At 24.7% G+C, this 12771-nt stretch overlaps 5 protein-coding genes across 5 annotated transcripts; 3 read left to right on the forward strand and 2 right to left on the reverse strand.

Annotated features, from left to right (window-relative positions):
- Positions 1-1344: 1344 nt before the first annotated feature.
- PCHAS_1359200 (inner membrane complex suture component, putative) lies at positions 1345-2790 on the forward strand (the record flags this gene model as incomplete). The annotated part of the gene is made up of 1 exon (XM_739016.2): positions 1345-2790. The coding sequence occupies one exon, from the start codon at positions 1345-1347 to the stop codon at positions 2788-2790; it is 1446 nt and encodes a 481-aa protein (XP_744109.2).
- Positions 2791-3605: 815 nt separating this feature from the next.
- Positions 3606-5831, forward strand: PCHAS_1359300 (GPI mannosyltransferase 3, putative; the record flags this gene model as incomplete). The annotated part of the gene is made up of 1 exon (XM_016799437.1): positions 3606-5831. One exon carries the CDS (start codon positions 3606-3608, stop codon positions 5829-5831), a length of 2226 nt encoding a protein of 741 aa, XP_016654726.1.
- Positions 5832-6586: 755 nt separating this feature from the next.
- PCHAS_1359400 (conserved Plasmodium protein, unknown function) lies at positions 6587-7286 on the forward strand (the record flags this gene model as incomplete). Its single annotated transcript, XM_016799438.1, has 3 exons — positions 6587-6660; positions 6884-7002; positions 7165-7286. 3 exons carry the CDS (start codon positions 6587-6589, stop codon positions 7284-7286), a joined length of 315 nt encoding a protein of 104 aa, XP_016654727.1.
- Positions 7287-7815: 529 nt separating this feature from the next.
- Positions 7816-9201, reverse strand: PCHAS_1359500 (inner membrane complex protein 1k, putative; the record flags this gene model as incomplete). The annotated part of the gene is made up of 1 exon (XM_740496.2): positions 7816-9201. The coding sequence occupies one exon, from the start codon at positions 9199-9201 to the stop codon at positions 7816-7818; it is 1386 nt and encodes a 461-aa protein (XP_745589.2).
- Positions 9202-10546: 1345 nt separating this feature from the next.
- On the reverse strand, positions 10547-11658 carry PCHAS_1359600 (V-type proton ATPase subunit D, putative; the record flags this gene model as incomplete). Its single annotated transcript, XM_740497.1, has 4 exons — positions 10547-10837; positions 10935-11234; positions 11342-11459; positions 11618-11658. 4 exons carry the CDS (start codon positions 11656-11658, stop codon positions 10547-10549), a joined length of 750 nt encoding a protein of 249 aa, XP_745590.1.
- Positions 11659-12771: the final 1113 nt, after the last annotated feature.

Here is a 12771-nt window from a genome sequence, read left to right on the forward strand (position 1 = left end):
TAACTTTTTACCATTTAAACTTATAAAAGTATTTTAAAATATTAATTATACTAATAAAAATAAAGCTATATATAATAAAAGGAAAATATATATGAAACAATAAATTATGTTTCAAATCTTATAAAAATAAAGTCATTACCCATTGTGGTGGTCAAATGGAATGAATTATTTCATTGGGAAAGTCTATATATATTATACCCTTTTTGTACTTATTTAACAAATTTGAGGTAAATTTGGGTGTTATTATCGGACATATGAATAAATAAACCCAACGAATAGGGATATTTAATTTAAAATTCATGTAGAAATATATTTTTAATAATGAACATATGATAAGAGATAATTGCTACATAGTATAAATATTATATTTATTTTACCCATAGCATTTGCATATTATGTGTATAAGCAATAAGAGATATGCTTATTCCAAATCGTTTAGGAAATGTGGTAGTTGTAAACAAAATTGGAAAATACCATTTAAAATTTTTTTTAATTTAATTTTTGGTTTTCTTATGCTGGAGACTGTGTGATGTTGTACATATTTAATTTTTAACAACAGAATAAAAATAGGACAGATAAAAGAATGAACAAAATAATACCCATCATGTTTATATTAATTTAAGCTAATTAAAAAAATATTATAAAATTATTAGCACACAAAATTGCTATAAATTAGCTAGGTAAGATAAAAAAAAAGTTGTACAGGTTAAAGAACCACAAAGCAGATTAAGCATAATATATATATGGATATTTGCTAGTTTGTTCAGGTTTTTTTTTTTTTTTTTTTTTGAATATTTATTTTGGCTGTTTAATATGACACTTAATGTGGAGGGTCATATAAAAATGTTGTAGATTTAAAAAAAATATGAACTGTTCATGTGTGTGATATAGTGTGCATTTTTTTTGGGAGAAGAAGGGAGAATTATACTAAATGGAATTTATCATTTTAAATTTATTTTTTCCATTAAAAATAATAAAAAAAATTTCTAGACACTATACAGATTGTTTTATATGTCAATTTTAAAATATAGACCTGATTATTATTAATTAAAAGAAAAATATATATAAATACATGTGTGCATATATTAAATATGTTTATTATTATAAATACAAAATGTAGTATAGTTATGGCTTTGTTTCCGCTTGTCTACATTTTTCCCCCATTTTTTTCATCGTTATAAAAAATTAAAAATAAATATTTTGATCTTCCTTTATTTTATAGGAAGATTTACTTAATAATTTTGAACTATATATTTACTTTTTCAATTTGGGTTATTTGAAAGAAGTAGCAGTTGCAAGCTTATTATAAATGTTACAACTAATAAAAAAATCAAAATTGCCAACATGAATAAAAAAAACAATGCAAAGAGTAAGTCGAGGGAAAAAATTGTTAAGAATAATATTCCTAACAAAATGAATAGCACAGAAAGTAATAGCACCACCAAAACAGACAATACTAAGAATGTGACTAATAAATCAAGTATTGGGAAAACTTACGATATTAGTTCTTACAATCTACATAAATATAGTACTCCTGAAACAATAATTTCAAATGGGAACAATATGATAACCACCTATTCATATGATAAGGATTATGTGGGTAATGTACCAAAACAAAGTACATCACCTTATCCTTACAATAATACCATCCATAATTATGATAAGTATCAATCTAATTATCCGAAGAACATGTCAAATAATTGTTATGCCAATTTAAATGATAGTCCATACTTAAATGAAAAATATGGTTTGTATATTAACGGCAGTAACGACAAAAATAATGTTTATACAAACGCTGCATGTAATGTTTCAAACCAACAAAATAACAAATATTCCTATATGGAACAAATGCCACATAATTACCCAAATGTTATTAAATTACCCGATAATAATCATCACATAAGTCAAAATCGTCGTTTGTTTTCAACAAAAAATGTATTGCCTTCAAAATATGGTGGATATAGAAAAATGGATGAAGAAGATCTTTATATGAATGGGCACAATTTTAATCTCAATCCGAATCACAACTCTTATGGTTATCAAAATACTATTAATTTCCCATCGAGTAGGAATAGATATAATTCATTATGCAATCCAGGGTATTCAAATTATCGTGATGAATATCCATATATAAATAATTTTAAGTTTAGAAATATTCCCCAAGAATTTTATTACTTAAGAAACGATGAGGAAGAAGAAGATGATGAGTTCCCATATTTAAAAAGAAGTCGTAGTTGTTCTTTAGGTGGTTGTAAATTAGGATTAGATAAATGTTCTTCTAAACCTGAATATGGATATATAGTTCAAGGACCAAACTTTTCACATGTAATTGATAATAATTCTTCTCAAAGGTGTAATGTGTTCAAAAAAGTAACATTACAAGTAGGAACTTATTTGGACAATGCTGTAAATATAGTGATAGATATGTTAGAGAATTCATATAAATCAATAGCAAAGAATAATAATACCAACGTTTACGATTTATATCCATTTTATAACCCAGATCCAGATTATACTAGAAAAGAAAGACCAACATTGAAGACTGGAAATAATTTACTTGATAAAATAAATTCAGCATTGGATGGGTCTACATTAGAAAAACATAAAAAGCTTCCAAAGAATTTTGGGAGAATTGCCGTTCCTAAGACACAAGAAACAGGTAGTAGGGTTGTAGATGGAATAAATAGTATGCTAGATAATTTATTAAATGAGCCCATATCTTATCAAAAATACGATTATTATAGTGATAAGTACAAGAATGTAAGAAGTGGGCGTGAGAAGCCTCTATAGAAGCTCAAAAAATGAGTGCAAGTATATGCTGAAAATAGTTCTACATTTGCAATAACCTTTTTGTATATTCTTATTTTATATTGTTTTTTTTTGTGTTTCTATGCGAATAAATATAAGGGATATGCATAACTTGGGGGTTATTGGAAAAGTATAAAATATGTTATTTTCTATCTCATGGTGATGCATTAATTTATTTTTAAAGTATGTAGTATACATTTTTTATTTTTTCCCTTCAAACAAATTTGGCTTATGTTTGTGAATTAGAAAATATGTTTGTGGTGTAACTATACTATTTTTGTTATTTCATGTTAATGCTTTTATTTATTTTTTTGTTACTTTTTTTTTTAAAATATTATTCATTTAATTCAAAATAAACAAATATCCGTAAAATATTTTTAAAAAACCACATATAGGGCAATTCTTTGAAATGCTATTATTTATATATAGGCAATAAAAAAATGGCAAAAATGTAAATTAATATTTTTATATTGTTGCACAATTTTATTTTATAAAAAGTTAGTAGCAGTTTACATATGAAATTATTTGCTAGGACGAAATGTAGCAAAAACAAAGAAACAAAAGGGTAAGAATAATATGTAAAATAAAATACATATCATATAGGTACATACAAACAAAAACAGTATTGCTACAATCTTCATGACACATATTTTTAATGTGTGAGAGTTACTTAAAATTTTATTAAACTTGAGAAACACTTAAATGAATTACACTTTAGCATAAGTATATAGATTGTGGGAGAAGATATTGATTTATACTAAGTTTGTGATAGTGTTAATTAAAATAAGATATATAAAATGCTATCAAGTAATTTTTTAAAAGTTAGAGGAAGTATATTAAGGAGTGTGTTGTCAAAATATAGTTTGTTTTATTTGATTATTTTTCGAATATTTAACTCTGTGTTTGTTCAAACAGCATTTTTTCCTGATGAATATGCTCAATCTGTAGAGATAAGTCATTACATGGTTTTTGGATATGGGCATATGCCATGGGAATGGGAACCTTGTATATCATTACGATCGATTGTACATCCTTTATTTTATGCTATATTATTTTATATTTTAAAAATAAGTAAATTGGATTCCCCATTTTTAGTTTTATATGTACCTAAAATATTTCAAGGAATATGTGCAGCATTTGGTGATTATATTTTTATCAAATTAATAATTCATTGGTATTGTATATTATATTATATAAAAGGAAAGAAACAAGAAGAATTTTATAATTTTATTGTTACAATTTTAGCTTGTTATTTTTTTTGTTGGTTTAATTTTTATAGTATTTGTAGAACCTCATCCAATTCATTTGAATATTTATTCAATATAGTTGGTGTATATTATTTGTCAAAAAATTATTACCCAAATATTATTTTACAAGCATATAGCCAAAACAAAATAAAATACCATGTTAATCATGACGTTTCACCAAATGAGAGTTCAAAATGTGAGGTAGACAATTTTGACGACAGGAAAAATAATAACCCCTATAAAAGACGTGAAATAAAAATAGTTAAAGACAATGAGCAAACAAATGAAACAGAACTTATCAAAAATCAATCCTTTTATGATTCTTCAAAATGTTTAAATTTTGTTAACAATGATAATAATAATTTTTTTTCCATTTCAGACGATTTTTATAAAAACAAAAAATATCATATAAAAAATTTTATACTAAGTTTATTTTTTAGCTCCGTTTGTGTTTTAATCAGACCCAGTGCATTATTATTTTGGCTAGTCATATATTTTTTTTATGCCATAAAAGTTGTACATAGTAGTACTATAGGAGTGTGTGATAAAGACGCTAGCTGGGAACAAATCCAACGGAGTAGTAACAAATTAACTTGGATCGAAGTGTTAAGCATAGGAATGATATATACAATTTTATTTTTAATTATTGCTATAGCTATAGATTCATATTTTTATGGACAAATAGCAATATCTTTTTATAACTTTTTTATGTTCAATTTGATTAGTGGAGAAAATAGATATTTTGGGGACAACTTTTTTTTTTATTATTTTTTTAATGTAATACCATCAATATATTTAACTTTAGCGCCTTTTACATATTATAAGTTTTTGAACTTATTTAAAAGGATTGTTAAAAAAAAAAAATTAAAATTTGATATATCAAGAATTGACAATGTAGTATATATTGCAACGTTTTCCGAAATTCTAATTTTATCATTTAGTAATCACAAGGAACATAAAATACTAATCGGGTATATTCCCTTTTTAAGTATATTCACTGGGGTGGCATTATATAAGCTTGGATTAAAAGTGGGAGTGAAGGACATTTATTGTGATAGCCAAAATAAGAAGATAGAACAAGGTGAAAAGACAAAGACGGGACGCATCTTTACAATTTTAGTAAACATAAGTTTTATTCTTCATTTAATAAGCATTTTATTTTTTAGTGTAATACATAATAGATCTCCAGAAAGGGTAGCAGCATATTTCCGAAATTTAAAAACAAATAATGATAATGAGATTACAATATTTATAACCGATTGTTATGATATACCTTTATATTCACATATCCATCGAAGATATAAAATTGGCTTTTTAGATTGTACACCTCATATTAAAAATGAAAATGGAAAAACAACTTATAATTGGAGAAAAAGAATATATAACGATAATTTTGGTAAACAATTTTTTGATATATTTAATAATGATCATGCAAAATCAAATTATATTGAACCATATATATTTGCAGATAAATCATTTTATTGGTTTGGTAATACGCATTTTAATAAAAAAAATAGATTTAAGTTTGTTTATGAAAAAATAAATTTTTCATGTTTAAAGTACCGTTTTGATAATCCCTTACATGGAGAACCTCCATTATATATAGTAACAAATTCTAACAATCTAAAACATCTCGATAATTTTTTAAAAAAATTTAACTATCATCAAGACACTCAACCATTCTTTTCCTATTTCCAAATAAATGATAAATACAAAATAAATGCAGTTTATCATTTTATATTCAAAAGGCATATTGACCAATCAATTTCATCATAAAATGGAATTTCTTTAAAATCCATATAGCATAAAAAATGCTCATTGATTAGTTTTGTTAAATTTTGAAATTGTATATGCCTTTCTACAATTTTTTTTCGTAATTGTTTGTTATTTTTTTTTTCCATTTTTTGTGTGTGCATGCTAAAAAATTAAATTAAAAAAATTTTCATTTACCCTTCTCTTAAAAATGTCTAGCGTTTACTAATTGCCATGCATATACAATTCTTACTTTTTGTCTTCCCATTTTTTATTATTCTTCAATAAAAGAGTTAACATAAATACTTTGTCATATCATTTTTATTAAGGACAAAATTTTATACAAGGATATACGAAAATAAAGGGGAGAGAAATATATAAAGAAATGAAAGTAGTTTGAGATAGGCATACTATGGGAATAATATACACACTGAAAAGAGGAAGTGGAAATGTAAAACGCATATGTGCATTATTATAACGGCTTTTTCGTTTTGTATGGTAATATATATATTTATTCATTTAAAAGAGGAAACGAATTTTAAGTTTAGGCATTATACATGTTGAAAAGCCCATTTAAGGCGTTTTATCATGTTATTTTTACAATTTTTGTCATTAAAAAATATGAATATAAATTTGAATGAAGGTTATTCGGAAATAGTTTAACACTGCGTGGGTCATGTAATACCTGAATGAGCAATAAGACAATATCAATAAGATATATATATTTTTTGCTAAAATATATGGATGTATATAATATGCATTTGTTGGGATGAATAATAATGGAAATGCAATCATGTGACAATAAAATAAATAATAAAGATGCCAAAGAATTAAATTACACATATAAAAACAGGTTAATAAAAAAAATAACATATTTTAAGTTTTAAAAATAAAAAATGTGACATATATAGACTTTCTGAAATTAGTTTATTCTTTGCTTAAATTTAATCAAGAACATAATGTAGACATATATGTTAGTATAAATGTTCGTACCTTTTTATCCTTGTTTGAAATAATATGAGCTTTCTCTATTCAAACTGAAATATTTATGTGTGCGATTATAAACTTATTTATAGCAAAAGAAACAAACTTAATGAAATAGAATTGGGCTATAATAAGGAGTGCAATTATAAAATGTTTTTTTTTATAGTTCAATTGCAGCAGAAGTTAAAAGAATTAGAAAAGGAAAATGAAAGTTAGACCTGCTTACATTTTACTGCAAATACGCAATTAATGCATTGCTCCATGTGATGTTTGATAAGACAATACGTTTTAGTTGCATTGTTATATATACACTCTTATTTTGTCCATACCTGTGTTTCACTTTCCCTCTTCTTTTCTTTCCCCTCCTTTTCAGGATTAAAAATATTATTGAAAAGATATAACAAAGATACTATAGACCATGATAATAAAATGATAAAGAAAGTTTTGTTCATATTAAGTTGCATAATATTTGTTATTATTTTTTTCTTATTTTAAATTTATGGCATATTTATGATAATATAAAAAAAAAAGTGGAATACTAAAAATTTCAATATATTTAAAAACTTTTTATTCTTTCATTCAAACTGTGCAAATTAACAAAAATACTTCGAAACAAAAGAAAAAAAAAGTAAACATGTTTAGAATACTAAGAATGTATTATCCAAATGGAAAATGCATTAAACGCATATGCATCTATGCGAATTAATAAAAACATATATCCACTTTTTAAATATATTTTCCATATTTTATCTGATCACAATTCTAAAAATATGAAACCCTTTATTCTTCTTAAAATATATAGCCATATAAATCTCATTTATATGAATCAAATTGAATAGAAAATGACAAAATGTGACAAAATGTAACAAGCAAACAATGAATAAAAGGTGCTAGTAATAATACTAGGGGCAAAAAACATATTGTTAATTATAATTTTGAGTAAGCTGGAGACATGTAACAATGTAGACAAAATTAAACAAGCATATCTGTGCAATATGCATATACATATGTGTGTGCCTCTTTTTTAAGAATTTACGCCAATGAGCATTTGATCGGATTTGCTTAAATAAGAGCTTGGATCGGCACTTATAAAGGGATTTGAATTGAAACGCGTATTTATTTCATTTTCTAAGGGTATTTCTTGTGATATGTTATTATATGTATTTGGAGTGACATCACAATATTCATCTTCTGCTTCTTTTCCTTGACAATTAACTTCACAACATGCTGAGAATATTCCTTTTATGTTAGTGTTATTTTTGGGAGTATATTGATCTACATATTCATCTCCAATAGGTACATATCCTTGAGGTGATTGTAAATCATTATGTGTATAGTCAGGTATTTTAGGATTTTTTTTTACCATTACAGGAGGTATATGTTTGATGGTTTGTACTGGGTATGGGACAATTAATGGTGGTGGGCATTCTAAATTTACATCAAATTTAGGCACAAACTTTTGTATATATATAATTTTTTCAATTGGCTTCCATACATATTGTACTTCATCGACATATTTTGGTATTTCTATAATTTTGGGAACTCTTTTTTCAACTGTATCAACAACAACTTCTCTTTCCACTATTTTATCAACATATTTTATTTCAGGGACTTCTACTTCAACTATTTTTTGCTCACCAATATATTTAACTATAGGCCTAGGAACTTCATGTATTTCCCATTTGGGAACAAATTTATGTGTATATCCTGTAATAATAGGTATTATAATTTCTTTATCTACATACTTGACATTTGGAATCTCTACATTAGAGCATTGTAGTTTTATATCTAATTTGGGTATATCATGTTTAATATTCTGATTATATACTTTTGGAACAACAAAATCGGTTACTTCAACTTGTGGTACTAAAATAATTTTATCTCTTCTTAGTATACCTTGAACTACTGATACTGGTATTATTGGTTGTGAACATTGTAATTTTAATTTCCCTTCATTCGTCCAAGACCATAATTTTTTGGGTTCACCATTTGAATCAGTTGGAATAGGACAATTTTGGTCATCATATAAAGTTTCAGTTTCTGAAATATTTGTATCTCGAGGGGCATGATATGGTGACACTTGTCCTGGAATTTTATGGTCTTGTGCTTTGAATGGCAATGCTTGTCTTTCCCTACCTAATCCATACAACGAAGGAATATATTGAGTATTCATTGGTTCGTCATTATATTCATTTTCCATTCTATAAGTATTTTGATCATTCATATAGTTATATGTATCATTCAAATCATTGTTTTGTTCATTCATGTAATTGTTTTTGCTTGTATTGCTTATATATTCTATTTCTTTGTTTTCGTCATCATAGTAATTTTTAATTTTGCTTTGATCACTACTTAATGAGTTTTCTTCTTCTAAACTTGGGTCATAACTTATCTCCGAATTTTTGTTCATTTTCAAGAGGATTTTATATGTATCTCTATTAGATTGTTCAATCTTTCAAGCTCCAGCTATAGGTGTTATTGCTGTAATGGTGTTATATTTTATTCTATTTATTTTAAAAAAAATTTAATATTTATCTGAGATTAGTTACGACTTGCAAAATTTAGCATATTTACAAAGATATGCACACTTTTTTTATTTTAATGATGAGCCACAAAAATTAATAGCATGTCTTCAACACACAAGCAGCATTAAAGAAAACAAACAGTAAGAAATATAAACATGTATATATAGAGAGAAATATATAAAACAATAATATTTCTAATTTTAAATACGTGGGAAATTTAATAAAATGGTGTCCATATTATCGTTCTACTTAAAAATTAATGGACAATTTTATCAATGCAAGAATAATTTTTTTTTTTTTAATTCTTATTTGGACAACGAAAAAAAACCATAAATATTCAATCTAAAGTCTACAAATGGAACGAAATTACACAAAAGGATAATAATTATTAATTTTTTTAAGATATAACAATAACAACAATGTAAAAGATATAATTCATACATCGAAGTTATTCATATATGTGCATGTTAAAAATTAACGTGTTTTAATACATAATTTCACACTCCTTGAAATAATTTTTTTATAATTTATGTTTAATTTTTGGATTTATTTAAATGTGTGCACATTTTTATTTTTATTTTTATTTTATACTTAAAAAGCTATACCCAAAACATGTCTTTATTTTTCAAAAAAAGCTATAATTATGACATGTGCATATAAAATGACTATTTTTGTAGAATTTTTATGTACAAGCAAGAAATATTGTAAAAAAGTTACTTATAACAACTAATAACCAGGTAAATAATTTTAAATAAATAAAAAATATATAGATATATTAAATTGAAATATTTTAGCAAATCTATAAAATAAAGTAAAAATTTTTTGAATATATTCCATTAGAAAAAAAATAAAAAAATATAAGTTTCCATATGTTGGATGTTAGGTATAATCAAAACCAAAAATGCATACAATGCTTAAAAAATATATATCATTACGAAAAGGATTATTTCGTGTGATCAAATAAATGAATGACAAAAATGTATATATGTATACATAACATACAATCTATATTTCTATATACATAGCCGATTAACAGAAAGACAAGTAAAAATAATAATTGTACTTAATTTTAAAACTATGGTTTTTTTTTGTTTTTCAATAAGATTTATTAAAGAAATGTAAAAAAAAAAAATGTAATTTCATTATATATAATTTTTTTAAACATACACAATAGGCCAAATGTTTATAAAAAAATTGTACACATGCATATATATTTTATATTAATTAAATTTAGAATATAACGTCATCATCCGCTTGGATATTTGCATAATTGTTCGTCGCTTTTACATGTTTGTGTCCACCATTATCCGGTAGGGCATGGTCTTCAGTTGCATCATTTAAATTTTCAGTTTTTTTTTCCTTTATTTTCTTTAATCTGTAAAATTCTTCCCTTTCAATTTCATCTAATTCTTTAATAATGTAGTTTATTCCTCCCTCTAATCGAGGTAGCACAATATTGTTCAAAGCGTTTACCCTTCTATTCGTCATTTTTATTTCTTCATCGAGTGAAAAAAAAGCGACCTATAAAAAATAATAAAAATTAATATGCGATAAAAGAATATTATATAGAAGAATAATTTATGGTTGGAATTATGTTTCATTTTTTTTTTTAACGAACCTGCATAGATGCCAATTTTACTAGCATATTTAGACATTGTAAATAATTTTCTCGTGTGTTATTAATAACTTGGCCTCCTGCAGCAACCCCTAAGTTACCAAGTACATCAACAGTAGGGTCTATGTGCACTTGGAATATGGGCAGTTTAACACCAGCAACATTATTAGTAGATAATGATAAGGTAACAACTGGTCTTTTTATTCCTTCAATAATTTGACCTTTAAAATCACCAGCAGCCCATACAGATTTTGCTAATGCAAAGGAAGCATTCCTCATATCTTCTCCAACCTTATTTTTAGTCTAAAATATGGATAAAAAGTAGGAAAAGGACATAAGTATAAGACATAGTTCGTGATATAATTTGTATTAAATATGAACAAAGCAATTGCGGATTTAAAAAATGTTACCTTTACAATATCTTTTAATACATCTCTAAAATGAATAAATAAAGCATCACTTTTTTTTTTTAATAAAGAATACCCTTGGAATGCACTTTTTTTCTTCTGCTTCATCAAATGCAGGGTTCTAAAAAGAAAACAAAATCAAATAAAAATAATAAAATTCGAAAAGATAACACAAAATTATAAGATATGTAATAATTTTATTTTGATTTAAAATGGGAATTAAGTTGGATTAATGCATAAATCATGAGCATATTCATTTTCATTTTTTCAGTGTCTAACATTCTAGATGGTACTGGTGTTGATTCGTCGAGGGCCCCCATTAAAAAAGATATGTAGCTTTACAGTTTTGTATTATTTTGTTCTTTAAAATTAGTGTAATAATAGAAACTCTATATAAAGAGATATATCACTAGCGTTTGTACAAAAGACACCACAAATGTGTTTGAAGAGAATAACAAAATAAAAGCAGCTATTATAGAATATTAACAAAATTGTAGAAATGATTATACATGCAAAGGTAAAGATACTGCTAATAATCCTAACGCTATTAATAAAAAAAGGTAAAAATAATAAACTTAAAAAAATAGATATTTATTTATATTACAAATAGAAGATAAAATAAAAGTGCATGTATTTTTATTAGTATAATAAAATACAGTCACATCAATAATATTAAAATAATATCAACATATGAATTATGGTAAATACAAAAAAAAATAAGAGAAAAAAAGTGTGACTATACATGTATATATTTATGTATATGTATGTGCGAATATTTTATTTACATTAAGAAACAAAAATTAAATTTGGAGCATCTTATGTATGATGCATATCCTATAACAAGAAATCATCACACACATATATATATTTATTTATATGGGCACACGAAAAAAATAGTATTTTTTCTATTATTAACAAAAAAATATATATATATAGCCTCGGAAATGTCTACTATATTAGAATATATTTATATGTAAATATATATATATATACAATGATTTGATGCTTTTCAAAATAAAGCATATAATTCTTTTGCATATAAACTATAAGAATAAAAAAATAGGAACAAAATGTTGGTTTTTATTCTTGATATATTTGTTTTATGGGTAATGTATGGTGTATAATAATTGGAGGCGGCTATAATATGTAAATTTCGAATATGCATAGTCACATAATTTTCTTAATTTAAACTTTTGTTAATTATTTTTGATAAATAATTTTAATATATACAGCATGTTTTTTCTTCTTAAAAATATGGATATAAACTGATGTTTCTTTTTTCTTGTTTTTATTTTGGGTATTTTTTGCTAATCTTCCCAAAGTGGTATATGTATGTATATTTTTTTTTTTTTAATTTAAGTACTGAATAAATAAATTACATTATAAAGGTACATTTACTAACTACGCGTTTCCACAATAAATAATGTAAATGG

The sequence above is a fragment of the Plasmodium chabaudi genome (assembly GCF_900002335.3).
Source record: "Plasmodium chabaudi chabaudi strain AS genome assembly, chromosome: 13".
Lineage (NCBI taxonomy): Eukaryota > Apicomplexa > Aconoidasida > Haemosporida > Plasmodiidae > Plasmodium > Plasmodium chabaudi.